The sequence below is a fragment of the Salarias fasciatus genome, chromosome 20, assembly GCF_902148845.1.
Source record: "Salarias fasciatus chromosome 20, fSalaFa1.1, whole genome shotgun sequence".
NCBI lineage: Eukaryota > Metazoa > Chordata > Actinopteri > Blenniiformes > Blenniidae > Salarias > Salarias fasciatus.
The window spans coordinates 14,949,444-14,965,686 of record NC_043764.1 but is presented as its reverse complement, the minus strand read 5'-3'; the positions used below and the strand labels follow the sequence as shown (position 1 = coordinate 14,965,686).

The 16,243-nt window shown below is 42.4% G+C and overlaps 1 protein-coding gene across 2 annotated transcripts in view; it reads right to left on the bottom strand.

The window, feature by feature from the left end:
* LOC115407568 (voltage-dependent calcium channel subunit alpha-2/delta-3-like) overlaps positions 1–3,022 on the bottom strand; it is a 107,185-nt gene extending 104,163 nt beyond the window's left edge. The window contains exons 1-2 of one of the 2 annotated variants that reach the window (XM_030117960.1): positions 2,323–3,022; positions 2,006–2,087 (exon numbers count right to left, since the gene is read on the bottom strand). In XM_030117960.1, the coding sequence (XP_029973820.1) occupies positions 2,006–2,087; positions 2,323–2,447 (207 nt within the window). In that variant the 5' untranslated portion in view covers positions 2,448–3,022. The remainder of the gene's footprint in view (positions 1–2,005; positions 2,088–2,322) is intronic. The other variant, XM_030117959.1, reaches the window with a different exon arrangement.
* Positions 3,023–16,243: the final 13,221 nt, after the last annotated feature.

Here is a 16,243-nt window from a genome sequence, read left to right as displayed (position 1 = left end):
TCTTTAAATAGCAAAACGAAATATATCAAACTTGTTGAGCATAGATTTCTCTTTGCTATACTTTTGTTCAAGCTTAAATAAGATGTGCATAACATGCAGACTTATATAAAGAGTCATTAGGCAACTTTAAAGTATAACTTCCAACTAAATGGTAAATCTGTTTTCCCTAATTGCTTCAGAGACGTTCTGCATATTCATTAAAACAGCGATAAAGAAAAAAAAAAAGGAGTGTGTAAGTGTGAGACTCGGGCGGAGGTATTGTTATTTGCAAGGGAATTTAGTTACAGCAGGGTCAGAGAGATAACTGAAAAGAGAGCCGGTCCATCTGTCCTCTGCCTGGGGGAATCAGGAACACACACACACACATACACATACACACACCTTTTTTTTTTTTATTTGAGTGCCATCCTCTCTATGTACAACAGCGTATATCCCTCATTCTTTCTGCCTATTTAAAAGCATATGTGCCCTCGAGGCATTTGAGGTCCCTCCGCAGCGACCCTGGACAAGAGCTACTGGACTGCACCAGAACACAATGAAGCGCTGCATTCAGGAAACCTTGACATGCCGGCTCAGCTTTTAAGCAGAACGCGTGTGTGCGCGGTGAGTAAGTGCACTTGCATCATAACAGTTTGGTGTGAAAGATGCACTTTTCTGACAAAAAGGTCTTCAGTCTTTCTCTTTTGCTCAATTAACCCTGCGGCCCTAATTTGCATTTCATAAAGAGGTCGTCACTCTGTGGGAGGGTTATCTTCTTTTTGGAGGCAGAAAACGATGAGAAGGGAGGGGGGAAACAGTTTTTATCCTGTCAAAAAGATAACACCACTCATCTTGCCTTATCAGTGGCTCATGAAATCCACGCTGTAGGCTCATGTATGTCTATGTGATAGTGCATTTTAAATATGCGGCGAATGGTTGTGTGCATTAAGTGTGTGAGAAGCCATGGTGGGGGAGTCAGCATGCGCTCACGTGCAGCGCGTATGTAAATGACAACCATAGGCACCATATCGTGTGACATCAAATTCCTGCCTTGCTCCTCTTGGCATCTGGCAGCAGAAGAGGTCTCTAGATGCAACAAGCCTGTGAACGGCATGCCCCAAACGCAGCGCCAAGAGCCCACTGATGGCTTTCTTTTAGCTTTGGCCTTTAGTCCACTGATTATCCATTAGCTACTTTTAACCACGGCTCCATCAGTTGACCCTCCATTAGGAAAATTTGCATTCCAGCACACTCAAATCTTGCATTAATGCTACCAAGTATATGCACAGGATGAAAGGAGACAGCACGGACGCAGAAAAAGAGGTAAGGGGGTGTTGAAAATGTGAGAAACACTCAGTTGCTTAGCAAAAAAAAAACATTGCTCTTTGGAGAGACTAAAATCGTGTGTGTGTGTGTGTGTGTGTGTGTGTGTGTGTGTGTGTGTGTGTGTGTGTGTGTGTTGAGTGTGAACGCATCTGCCAGAGTGCTTGAGAGTTGACACCTATTTAAATGGCACATGTTGCGGATAAGCTTTTAAATCTGTGCCTCCATAATCGACATGCATTACTGATTTTCAAGTGGCTGAAAAGCGCAGGTCCTGCAGTTTACCTGATGAAAAGTGACATTTCTCTCAAAGCGAAAGATTACCAAACACCAGTCACTTCCTACTATAAGCTGGTCTTTCAAATCAGCACAGCAAATTTTAAAGTCTCTCAAAAGACTATCAAGCTTTTAAATAAACATTTCCTTTGCCAACAGTGGTTATCTCATAATTTCAGTGTTGGGGGAAAAAAAAAATCCACTAAGCTCCGAGTGTGTGCTCAAACAACTCTACTTACACGACAGAGTCAACATTTAAAATAAAAAATTAAATTATTTTGAGGTGCATCAAAACAACACAAAATTTAACACAAGCTTTGTATTTTGACAAAAATTAGAAACAAAAGCATTAAGTCTAGTATTGTGGAACTCTGATGATGGAAATACAGTTTCCCCAATTTATAAGGCATTGTTTCAAACCGCTCACCTTTTGCAGCAGCTGGGAGCCAGAGTACTTTGCTGAGATGGACTTCATCTCCCCACCAAATGCTGAAGCCCACAGTTTCACCCTGGAAACAGCAAAACAGCACACATACAAGAAAATGAAAAGTGGGCTGATCAATATTATAAACAGATTAAAAATACTTCAAAACTCTGCTCCTTGGGTTATGTCATGCATATAATTATATGAATAATGACACAGAAAAAAATGAAGGTTCACTAAACAATTCAATTAAGATTGTTGGATTTTTAAATTCTTCAGTTCTGCTCTGAAACCTTGTGCGTAAAAGGTTTCCTACTTACACAGACGGAGGGATGCTTTGGTGGGAGCCTCCGACACCAGTTACCCTGGTGCTCAGAGTTGAGTAAAGTAAGAGCAGACATGTAAACCAAGCACTGGAAACCACACAGCCCCGATCCACCTGCATCTTGGGAAGAAAAATCCCCCTCTGCGCGCACAGTTTTCAGCTTATGTCGCCACCGCGGACTTTTTCCTCTTCAGAGAATCCAAGTAATGGAAGGAAAAAAAAAATCATACGATGGATACTGACTTAAAAAAAAAGTCACCGATGCTGACTGGCAGAATGATTCATGGTAGATCGGTGCGCCGCTCAGCTGGTGCGGGACGCGGCGGGCGGAGCGACGCGTCCTCCGCTCGGAGTTTATCCAAAGTGCTGCGCTGCGGCGCCGCTGACCGGTGCGCTGCCTGCCAGACCCCGAAGTCCAGCTCCACTCCCCCGGCTCGGAAAGTCCACTCTGTCGCTTTGATTGGCCGACCTCACCCAAAGACAGCCCGGAGTGGATCGGGTTTTTTTTTTTTTTTGGGAGGAGGTGAGGGGAGGTGGGGAACTGTGGAGATCATCAAACGATGCAGCGCACCAGAGCACGCCTACTCCTCCGGAGTGATGCGACTGTCCTCCTCCCTCACTTCACCTCTCCTCACACTCCTCTCTTCCTCTCAGGATCTGAGGAGAAGCTGCGTACGGTGCTGTTATTGTTGTCGCTGAATTACGCCATTCTTCGGACTCTGCCCCTCTCTCTCTCTCTCCCTCCCTCCCTCCCTCCCTCTCTCTGTCTCTCTCTCTCTCCCAGTCTCGAGCGCTCTAATACGGGGCAATAATAGCCAGTCTTCAGCTTTCATGTCAGATCAAGTCATGCAATGTATGCCCAGCTCACTGAAGCAGGAATTACCTCTAAAGTGCCGATGAAAGACGTGAGAAGAGAAAAGAAAGTGTGCGCATCAGGACAGAGGTAAGGAGGACGCGTCCGTTACTCTGCGTAAAAAGCAGCGCCAATTAAACGCACTCTGGAGCGGCAGTGTGGCGCTGTGAATGTGTGGGCATATGGGAGGTGAAAGAGGATGTGAGCCCCCCCATCTCCTCCTCCTCAGCCCCCCGGCGGCGACGGCCCGATGTGATGGATCGCATTTCACACAGAAGGAGGGATTCTGGCGAAGCTGTGGAAGGAGATCAACAGTGAATATCCTGCTGGCTCCATGCCCCTGCAGAGGGTGTGGGTCAAACACCAGTGTGAAACAGCAGGTCTGGGTCAAACACCCCGGCACAAGCTCTCTGCTGCATTATTACCATCACATAACACGCATATTGGAAAATAAATATATGTATTTGAGCAGAAAATTGTACATCGATCTAAAGAAACCCTTCTTTATGGCATTCAGCACCTCAGCAGACAGTAATTTAAAATGTGGTCATGTTTGTAGGGAAGTTATCAATAAAAGAGCACGAGCTGATTTTAAAGTAATGGGTATTGCTCTGCTGTTTATAGTTTTAATCACATCAGCACTTTGGTGCAGTTGGAGCAGCTCCAAGCTTTCCAAACTGTGAGGAAGCAGAGAGCTGCACAGAGCTGCAGTGGTTCACCCCTCACAGCCAGGAAGTATCCCCGCTTTGGATTTCAGGCTACGGCAACCATTCTGAGAGTTTGCATGTTCTGCACATGCATGTGTGGATTTCCTCACGACAGTGAATTGGAGACCTGTCCAGGAGCAACCATGAGGAATTAAAGATGGTCAGAAACAGGACATCAACGCTTTGTTTTTGCCCCTAAAGCCCGTCTGTGTGGGTTTTCTCCTGTTTCCTCCCACAATCCGGAAAATCTGTATGCATTAATGACCGTCTGTGTTTGCACTGCGATGAACCTGTTCAGGGTTTACTCTGGATTTTCCCACAGTCAGCTGGGATCGACACCAGCGTACCGTGACCGCAAACTGGATAAAAGTGGCAAAGAAGATGGATGGATGCGATCGGCCGCAATGAATTCATGCTGTTCTTGACCAGTGCAAATACTGACGGGAGAGCTGGCGTGACTCAGTTAAACACACAAACAAAGATTGATGTGCAATGGATGACGAAAGAGTTAAGCCATTAAATAATGTGATTAAAAGGGTTGCTGTAAAATTATATTTCAAGATTAAAACCAAGCAAAGCAGAAAGGACTGGCTTTCATAGCTATGTACATTAAATCTCATGTCTGGATGTTTTGAGAAAAGACCTGAACATGTTTGTAGTTTTTCCACAGGAGAAGCATGTGAAAAACAGCTTCAACATATCAGGATGGAAATCAGTAAATTAACTTTATAGAGGAATTGCATCACTGCCCTGCAGGTTGATAATGAGGGAATCGATAATTATTCCATTACCCAAAGCTGCTAAATCATTTCATTTTAATCAAGAAATTACTGCAATATTTACATGAGGTGTTGGTAAAATATGTTTAGTTTAAATCATGAGAAAACAAATGAAACTATTTCAAACTGCATTAAGTGGGAGCAAGCGATTAGAAAGCTGTGTTTCCGCCACAAAGTGTGAAGTTACTACAGCATCAAACTGATAATGTCCATTTGTTCTATAAGTGAAAGCAATGAGAAGATAATACGACACACGCTGCTTTAGTTTCTGACAGCAGGTTTGTTTTTTTAACAAGTACATTCTGTGTTAAAAACAGCAACAACATGAAGCACGAAAAGCAGGCTTTGCCCCCTCCGCTGGGAAACCTGCAAGAAATAATATCAGTTCCAAAAGTTAAACAGATTTTTCTTTGTGTTTTTTTTACAAGGTTAACGAGTCCCCCGAGCGCTCCTGACTGGTCTTATTGTGAGTAGAAATGTCATTGAGCAAAGCAGGGCCATTTGACTTGATGTTATGTGATCTGAATAGCAGGAGTGAAGCGAAAGCAGAATAAGCGCCAACAAGAATAGGAACAAAAAAAAAAAAAATAAAAACATCATTTAAAACACGTGCCGAGGATAATGTATTTTCATTTTCCTATATATTTGTTATTTTCATCCCATTTTGTTTAAAGCAACAGTCTTTTTTTATTTTGGGGGGGGGGGGAAATGACTTTTCATGCATCTCCACTTTGTTTTTTTTAACTTTTTTATTTTCAGTTGAGTGAGTGCACTTAAAAAAAAAAAAAAATCCTCTCATCTAACTTCTACTTTCCAAGGATTATTTCTGTCTGCCTCACCCCTTCGCACATAGCATAATATGTGTCTCCTGGGACTGCATGCACCATCCTATTACTCCCTCATGAGCTTCAGTCCATTGTTACAACACCCTCGAGCTATAAAAGATGCAGTATGAGAACGGAATAACATAGTTTCACTAATATCTTTCATTAGCATTGAAACAATATCAGTTGCGGGAGCTGCCTAAAGAGATGACGGACTTTCACGTAATTCCATGTGCACGAGCTCTGAGCATGTCCCGGGAGATTTTCTGGATGGTCAGGGCAGCGAGGGAGGAGGCTGCCGTCTGGATTAAAGACACCGTGAGGATGAAGTTATCAAAGCAGCGAGCAAGAACTAAATCGAGAAACGGACACAGACAAAGCAACGCATTACACTAAACACATCTGTTGGAGATGATCAAGAGAGAAAGGAAGCATTAAGTCTAATGATGCACATTTTATGTACATGTTCATGTAATGTCTTGTTTCTCCGCTCGCTCTCCATTTCTGTTCTCAGAGTCATAATCAGGCCTGATTTTGAGGAGCACAGTGTTCCGGAGACATTAGAAATCCCAGTGTACTCGACATTATGGTGAAATACACTTCCTGAACACTGTGACATCTCCGATACCATTTGCAGAAGCACAAAGCTACTTCATTTGTGTTGTTTGCAACACGCTTGTAATGAGTAATATGTGTGTAATATTAGTAATGCTAAATCTTCCTGTCATCTGCATATCAGACTAGTGAGGTTAAAACAGGACTCTTACCTAAACTGCCTAAAAATGGCTAAAAGCAGCAACAACTGCTAACAAAGGTCACAGCTCAAATAAAAGGCCTACTGATCTAACTGTAACAGTTAAATCTCAACATTTTCTCTGTGAAGCAAAGCCATGTACCTAAGTTTCGAAGGTCAGACATGTTTGATGACTCCAGAATGATATCATTTAGTTGAAAGTTTTAGTTATAAATGTCGCCGGCAGCGCTCTGCTGCAGGTGGACTCATTACCTGTGTAACAGAGTTTCTAACAGTCCGAACAAATGACGGCATCGGCAGCTAATGCGCTCTCCGTCCCTTCAAACCAATTGTCTACAGACATCTGACAGACTAATGAGGCTCCTGAGCCATCGGTTAAAGCCGGTTACACTGAAAGCTTCTGCACTGCAGCCCACATTCCCGTCTGCCGGCCCCACTTCGGCCTGAGGTTCTACCTGTTAGTCCATATCTCCAGCAGCTCATTAGCACCAAGGTCACTTCTGCATCACAGGAAACCAGATCAGAGGAAAGGAGGAGGCGTGATCACTCAGTACAGAAACTTCACTGCAACTGCGAACTGTCGCTCATTCAGTTATCAAGTTTCCAACTTCAACACTGAGACGTTTCTGTCTCTCTTTTTGCCACCGTTGTGAAAGACGACAAATGTTTGATTGTAATTGTTTCCAAGTATGATCCCCATAACCAGATATGTGTGTTAAAGCCGATACATCGTGGTCTATTAGACGTCCTGTCACCTACATCTACCTTCTCTATTTGTCAAATGACATATTGAGGTTATAACAATTTCTACTTGGAGGTGTTGGAGAGCAGAGTATCTGTCTGCACCGGTTCGTATTTACAAGAGAGAGCAGGAAACAGCAGATTGTGTTTGAGCGTCAGTGTTTTCTCTCGTTCCTGGACAGTGACGGCCTCAGTCCCATTAGTGCCTGGGAATTTCAAAGTGAGCCATAAATAATTCTTCCTTACCAGACTCGCTCACCTTGCTCCAAAAATACCATCCTTAAATTCAATTAATGATGAGACGCCGGGGACTTTTCTCCATCAGCACTTGCAGGGATGCAGAGGACTGTGCTTGTGAAGGGAGGCGGCTGGAATATGCATCGTCATGGATCTGAAACGCATTCATCGCCTGCAAGATTCATGGGCTCTGAAATCGAGGCCGGCGTGCGCAGAGCTGGCCATGAGGAGCAGCGGGGAGCTCCGCGTGAGAGGGTGAGCCTCTGCCTGGCTCCGTCACCTGCGAAACCTCCCGTACTGGAGAGTGTGTCCTGGATCTGAGATACTGGTGAAGACTGTCTGTGCTTACACAAGCAGCTTCAGAAGCCCAAATGCAAAGAGAAGGCTTTTGGGAGAAAGTGTCTTCAGTTGTCGCTGTCAACACTCGGTTCACCACGTTGAATAGATAATCAAAAAGCTTGAAAACGTCTCCCCCAGCGCTGGTGAAAGGTAGCTTAATTTTCTAAACTGACATCTTTTTTTTTTCTTTAGAAAACTGCAGCAGATGTTTGGATGCCATTTAGACACAATTATATATATAAAAAAAATACAAATGTTTGCTGTAGAGGCTGACAGCTTAGTATTTATTGAATGGCATCTTAAATTAAACTAAGCCTAATTTATGAAACTGTGAGAAGAAAGAGAGGATTGAAGCAATATGATGAAAAAAAAAAATTCATGTAGCTCTGCTCTCGAAAGAAAAGAAATCCAGTAACAAAAAATTAGGAAATCCTGCTTGGAAAAAATGGACCGTCCATCAAAAACAACAAATGAGCTTCTTTTTTTCTGGTTTTTTTTTTTTTTTTTTTCCTCAACGATGATCGGCCTGATTGGCAAATCAGAGCCAAGACCATGTTTGCAGAAAACACACATTCACAGGGAGAACAATAAAACTCCACACAGAGTGGCCTCCAAGCACTGGACTCAAACCAGAGGTCTGGTCTCTGTGAGGTGAGAGTGTCTGCCAACCACTACACCAGCAGGTGAGGGATTGTTTAGTTAAAATCACTTCCTGCTCAGAGAGAGATGGACCACAAGCCTCCCTCGATCTTGCATCCAGTGTCTTTTGGCAAGTGGTCAATGCTGGAAAAAAGAAAAAAAAAAGAAAGAGCTGGTTCAGCGAAAAAAAAAAGAGGGAAACAAAGAGACACACATATCCTGAGAAAAGACGGCGGAGGAGGAGCGGACAATAAGGATGGGTTTTCTTAAAAAGACACCAAAGATGAATTTGTCCTGGGAAGAAAGCTGCCAAGTGGGACGCATATTATTGAGAATAATTGTGTTTAAAAGCAATTATGCAGCAGCCACTTCCTTCGCTTGGAGATAAGAATCAGAACATTGAGCCATTTATGAAAGAGAAATGAGCTGACTGAAGGCTGTAAGTCACACAATGGCAGAGCCGCAGTGTTAGCGACCCGCTGCTCGTCCTGCAGGGAACATCGTGGAACCGCCGACAGGCTGCTTTGACGGTCCGTTTCAAACTCATGTTCAGAGACAAGACACCGAGTGCATTTTAGAGTCCAGCCCGGAAAACAGCCTTCCGGTATTCCATAATGGCGACCAGATATCCAGGCCACGGAGCAAAACAATGGAGCGCCAGTGGTGAGAGGTCAAAATAGAGTTCAACAAGGAAAGCTGCTTGAGAATGAAGGTGACATAAAAAAAAAAAATAGAGATACTCAGCTGTGTTTAAATGGCTAAAATCTAAATGAGAGGCGCTGAAGGCATCTCGAGCAGAGCGTGGCAGAGGCAGGAGCGAGGACGATTCGTCAGCTCGTACAATCTGGTATTTAAGAGTCTGTCTTGTTAGAAACCAGTGGGTGTCACACTGGTGACAAATCAGCATGACTCCCCACACCCGGAGTCCTGCTGACTTCTCGCCACCTCACAACCAAAACATCCTCAAGTGATGCTGCACAAATTCTGTCAGAAATTTCAAATGTCAATCAGCAACATTTCTTGCCTTTGAAGCTGCAATCAAAGAACATTGACGTTTTAATTTGATTTCCTGCTGCGTCCATAACGTGATGCACGATCATGCATCCATCCAGTCTCTTTCCACACAGCCATGTCTGCCCTGTTGGTCTCCTGAGGCGGGAAAACATGACATATTTTACACTCTGCAGTGTCCTCACACAGGGCCGGCGTTCACATGCGCTCGCAAGCCCGGTGCGCAAACGGGAAGCGAGGCCTGCGAGAGCTACACACGTCTTCTTAACGACAGTAATACTAAAAGCACTATGACAACATGCATAATTAAAGACGCTCCACCTAAAAATAGAAGACTGGGAAAGAGAGTACAGGAACAAGAGATGAGTCAGAAATGAGAAAAAGACTGAAATGAGTGATGGAGGAACGAGGAATGTCCGAAAGCGGTATTAAAGCGGTGAAAACAAAAAATGTAACGTCCACATTGTGATATGTCGTTTGACTTTTAGATTAAAAAGTAAACTTGTCAATTTTCTCTTCCATCTTGGAACAAACAGTGTGAAATGAGTCAAGCGGCCGTTTGATTGCCTAAAAGAGAGCGCTTGATGGAAACAGCAGCTTCATTCAAGGCGGAAAATAACAGGCGGCCGGAAAGACGTCGCTGATATTTGCATTGTTTTGCGCGGCAAATTAAAAATGATGCTAAAGTGTTGCATTACATTCACAACATCTTTCCGACTAAATTGCCCAGAGCGTCCCATTTCATTTTACATTCCCCTGCCACTTCAATTAAAAAACAAAACAGAAAAAGAAAAAACCTTGCTTCCTAGTCGTCTCCTTACCCCTATTATTCCCTCTTTTGCCTTTATTTCCCTCCTCCTCCACATCAACAGCTTATTTCAGATATGCAATCTCCTTTTTATCTTTTTCTTGTGTGTCACTGGCCCTGCCTCAGTGCACCTTATTAAAATGTATATTTCCAAATTATTCTTCAAAGGCGAGCTGCTTGCCCAGAGAACCGAAGCCACGGCCCACGTTACAGGAAATTACAGGGAGAATGAGAATAACAAGATAGCCGGCGTCTTTCCTGCTCTCCCTCTTTGGAAAAACAGAGCCGCACAAAGTGCAAAATGAAGTGTGTGAACGCTGCATACTTTCAGTCATCACATTACAGTCTGTCATTGTTTCTACGGATCCTGAAACGCGGCCCATGTACTTGGCTGCCGCTGCCAAAAGCGGACTATTTTCAGCCTTTTAGAAACAGCAAATATTTATCAGCGCGGCACTCAATCTGCAACCCAAAACAAAACGCAGGCTTTCATGCCGCAGCCGAGCCGATCTCCAAAGGACATGAAGGTACGTCTGTGAAGCGGCTCTCTGCGGGACCCGTCTGATCCACCTTCGGACTGTTTATTTGTTGGAGCCTCATAGTCTGGGCTGTCTTGGTGATAACCAACTCATTTGCGATGATAACGCGCCCGAGAGGCTGAGAGGAGGCCACTCGCTGCAGCTGTGCTGATAGTGGAAGAGCAGCTCGGAGGCTGCGATTGGCTCAATTAATAGTCGACTTACCGAGTCCTGACACACATCAGAGTGCCCCATCGGGCAAATCGGTGATTGACAAGAGAAAAGCAACGAAGGGTTGAAACTAAATAAACAGGTAGAAGTGGTGTCTTCAATCCACTTTTATTTTAGAAGCCCTTCAGGCCGTAATCCCACCAGATGTGCAAAAAGCAACACAGACAGGGATTCATGAAAAGGTCCGACTTCACCCACCTTCCATCCTCGGTGTCTTCCCATCTCTTGTGCACCAGAACGGAAAGCAGCTTAGACAGTGGGGCTCTGCCACAGTTTGGCTGCAACAAAGGAGTTGTGTGGAGAACCCTGTGGGCCCGTGCTTTCTGGCTGGCAGCTTTACATATAAAACAGGCGGGCCTATCTGTCTCTGCACAGGCTGCGGCCACAAAGTCCGAATCCCCAGCTTTGAGCACTCTGAGGATCGTCGCTCTGGAGTTTCTGCACAGGGAGAGATTAACAACAAACACCAAACATGACTCTTCTGTTCATGTCACAGGGAAATTAGGAATCAACACGCAACTTTAAATGTCTCCAACTTCAGTGTCAAAGCAGAGAATCTTTGGCTGGGTGCATCAAAGCTGCTCATCTGTCATTTCTTTGAATATTTGTGTGTAATATTTGTTCACTCTGATGTTAAACTTCAGCATTGGTGTGTGGCACCTTACCACCTTTAAAATTCATATGAAATGTAGTTACAAGCGAATGTCCATATTGCTTTACTAGCACGGAAAAAAAATGAAATAGCTTCCAGGTTTGATATCAGGCCAATGTTGGCTGACAACGTCAGGCTTTCAAAATCCAGAAAGGACGAGCTGGGATATGCTCCGGCCTCTGTGACGTTAAGGCAGAACTTAATGTTGCAGAAAACTCTGGAGCCAAAAAAAAAAAAAATGTAATTTTTACATGAGTTTTCATTGAAGTCTATGTTCAGTACACACTTGAAAGCCAAAACCTTCTGACACAAGTCAACACTGACATCTACAGCATCTTTTATGAAGTTACACTGAGGAGCATGCAGCAGAAACGCTTTAAAAACGTGGCTGAGAATCAAACATGAATAGCTTTTATCAATGACTCAGCCAAAAAATATATTAATTAAAAAGTAAATAATAAAGTCAGGATAAATTACAAAGTCAGAAACTGCATGACAATAAATGAGCATCCAAATCAAATGATTCATGTATAAAGATGTGTCATTTTAATGTAGGATGTGGTTGAACGATCACAGGTCGGTTGTGCCCTCCTCCTCTGAAATTGGCTTCCATTCAAGCAGCTTTCAGCTAACACTAAAACATGAGGCAGTACATTTACCGTTAAAACTAACAGTGATAAATACTTAATTAAAGTGGTGCTGGACATTGACATTGAAATTTCTAAAATGAGTTCTCTATGCGTCACATTCACACCACTGTGTTTTCTCCATTTGACACTGTATTCAATCATGTGCACAGTAAAGGGATTCCGTGTTAAACGCAAATTTCACTTTTAGAGCCCTTTTCCACCATTTGAACATTCCCTAAAGCGTTGGGAGGGATTTGGGGTTCTGCATCTTGCTCAAGGGCACTTCAACATAAAGACAGCCTGCAGCCTTGTGACTGAGAGATGAATGAATCCCTCGATTAACGGAGCCACAGCCATCCCTTTGGATGTTAACATAAAACCCATGTCAAGGTGCATCCATTTTAAAAAATAAACCCAAAATATTTTTAATAAGAACACAGCATTAAGATACCAGACACAAGCATTCAGCAATTTGTCTAATTTACAAGAAAGGAGTGCAAAACTACCAAGAGACATTTTTAAAAAGTAATCAAAAGCTACAATAGTTTTAAAAAGTCAGTAAAGTAAAACAATAACAAGGTTACATTTTTTCATTCCAAGTACTGAAGCCAGTGAAGAGTTTTCTGTCAAACAGCATCTTCCCACCTCAGCAGTATGTATGTCTTGCCAGGAGTGCAGTGAAAGCCAAAATGTGTTTGTTTTGTTGTTGTTGTTGTGTTTTGGGGAGAAAATCCCTGAAAAATTACTTATCAATATTTTTGTGTGGCGTTCAGCCTCAAAACTAAATAAAACTCATAAAACAAACACACACAAGTTCACTTGAGATGATTCAGGGAAATCTGATGAGGTTGTCAGAAATTACATCTGAAGAAGTGGTTGTTTGATAAATTGGATTTTCTTGAGATGTGGTCAAAGGATGCACAGTTGTTTATAAAAACATTTTCTAAACACTTAGTTATTCTTTGATCCCATTTCTGAAATCCTGAATCAAGTAAACGGTGGAATAGCTGATTTGACATTATTGTGGGGCTTAGAAATAATAATAAGAAAAAGACCTGAGCTCAAAGTGTCTGTTCACTGGGTTTTACTGGTATAAAGGCTGTTAGAGGGACTGGGGCTCCAGACACAAACGCAGAACTGTCACAGTAAGGAAACATTTTTCTGATTAGAATTCAGACACTCGAACTTCCGGAATCAAAAACTTTAAAATGAAACCCCATCAACACAAAAACATGAAGGACAATATGGTACAAACTGTTTTTTGTTGTTGTTGTTGTTGTTGTTGTTGTTGTTTTATCAAAAGCAGCTGTCGTTGGGGGTCACGTTTTCCGGAAATTTCTCTGCATTTTGCACAGCATAACATACTTTGTCTTTTCGTTAAAAACGTGCTCAAGTGTTTTCAGAGTCCTTAAATCCTGTTCGCGCTGACAATAAATAAAGTGAGTTAAGTTGGACCTGTATGGAAAGTTATCAGCCTACCTTCTCTTGTTCGGATCCCTCTCCAGACCAAACAGGGCCGTCCGGAGCCGCGGAATTAAAATGACTTTAGCACTCTTGATTTCAAAGAAATGAGAAGTAGCCAGGTTGTTATTCCACAGAGGGAAAGGATTGGCCGCCAGGTGTCGCCATTTTAAAACTTTTCAAAACAGTGGGAAACCGTGGAGAGAAAAGTACACAAAAGAAGTGTTTTCCCAGTTAATTTATTCACCACCTGAACTGTGATGAACCTACAGTTCGATAAGCTGTTTCAGTAAGAACAAGTGAAACCTAACCCCACAAAATAACAATATATTAAAAAAACAGGTCAGAGGATACCTGTCCTCCTGGAAGAAGCTTCACAGCGTTCCATACAGTGCATCCAGTGACCTTTGACCCCAAAGAAGGCGGATATAACATCTCCAAGACAAGAAATAAACATCCAAGACAGCAAAGGAAAACATGTTGCTCGTATTTTTTTATTTAAGTTCTATTTGCTATTTTTTTTGTTTGAAAATCACTTTTTATTAAAAAATAAATAAATAAGTAAAATTCTTTATGTGGGTGCAATGGATCAGTGTTGCCACTAGATGTCCCTGTGAAACACACACAAACCTCTTGAATTGGGATTATCCTTTTCTTTTTCATGAATTTAACATCTTACACAATCAGTAAGAATATATAATAAAAATTATCCTCACATATAAAGCTTTTGTAGTGTAAATCTTTAATAAGCTCATCCATCTTAAACACAGGAATTTCCAAGCCTCCCCCCCCCCCCACACACACACACACACGCACATTACATTTAAGATTATTTTTTTCTTCCTTGTTTCTTTCTAAATGTACATAAATTCCTATTTAAAGTTGATGTGTTGATGTATAAGTCTCACCCGACTTAGTTTCATCCATCCATCTGATTTTGGGAGAAGGAAGGGTTCATCTTGAGCAAACACGGAGACACACACTCACATTTACACTCACACTCACATCTGTAGGCAACATACAAATAAATGAACATGCAAACTCTACAGCAAAGGCCCCTGGCTCTGCCCGGATATTGTTGCAGTGAGAATGCACAGAACTGTGCAGTACTAGATATAGTTCAACCCTTGCATTGTTGTCAAAATTATGTAAAATAAGCCAGTATTTAACAGCGCGGTTAATTTATCACTGTCATCGTGCGACTGACAGTTATAAAGACTCACACATCCAAGCAGTTCCAGCAGTTTGATGCCCCCTTGCGGACGATGCTTTTGCATGTGAGTGCACGCTGAACACAGACGCTCTACCAGAAACCCACCCACCAACTCACATTCCCACCTGTGCCAGATCGAGAGTAATTAATGAGTCCGGCATACACTTCGGACTGAGGGAGAACTGACGAGCTGCAGGCAGACCAGCGGGCTTGAGGCTGTGACCTACTTGCTGTGAGGCGACAGTGCTAAACACTTTACGTCCCCCGCAACCCCAAGGCTATCATCCATCCATCAATCTTTTCGGCCCATTTCCTCCTGACTAAGGTCACAGAGGCTGCTGCCAATCCCAGCTGACGCTGTCTGAAAAGTAGGGTACACCCAGGAAACGCAGAGAATAACCAGGAGTTTAAGATAATCCAGTTTTATAGTTCAGCATATGAGAATTACAGGTTATTATATAGAAATCTTGACCTATGCAGTATTGATAAAGATATTTTACAAGACAGCTGAACAAAAACAATCAGAGGTTTTGTCATTTTAGATCAGAGAGGTGATGGCTACATGCTGGATTGATACTTGGACTGTAAAATGGATTAGCAGGATTTCACTTATTAGTCATGAATAAAATGTTTGTTATTAAAATAACGGCCCCACATACTTGACTGCAACCATGTCCTTGACTTTCCCATAACATGATAAGCTGCAGCCTCTCTTAACCTTATTCTGAATGAAGTGGGGGTACAGGATGAAATCAAAAGCTTGAGGAAGATCGAGAGTAATTTGACATGTAAACACACAGACTTTTCCACTGAATATCATTTATTGTTCAGTCTACATCAGTTGGTCCTTGGACAAACCAAACTGCCTCCAATCATTTCATAGTTTGTAGAATACATTTATGACCAAAGAACACATTTCACACTGCTACAGATTGACAGAACTGCCATATCGAATGTTAAGATATCTATTTACTGTCATGCTGAGTGTTTTTGTCAGTAATAATGACTTACTGATGCTGTTACTGCTGCTAGTGTGGCTTCTGGCATAATAATGGCATCTATAAGTCCGAGTGGGTGGACGGCATTCCATAGTAACGTCCTTCTATGGTAGGAATTCGTACTGTAATTTACAGTTTGATGAAACTGGACCTCACATGTTCTGGCCCAGCGTAAAACAAATAGACAGACAGTGTAATATGTTAATCATTTGTATAAAAAAAAAAATCATATGCATCAATTTTCACCAATCCTCATCGCACAATGTCTTACTCGTACCTAGGCTTATTAGTTGTGCAGTATTTGAAGATAGTAAACAGCTATGATCGTATAGAGACCTTAATGTATCTACAGCTTTGAATATCCTTTTGCTTATGAAGATTAGCATAGTTGTCCTGTACCTAATAGTATTTCATGATTACATTTTTTTTTATATAAAAAAAAAAAAAAGAAAAAAGAAAGACCTCCGCAGAGTGACACTTCTGTACATGTATGCATTTTTTTTGTTGGTTTGTTTTGTTTTG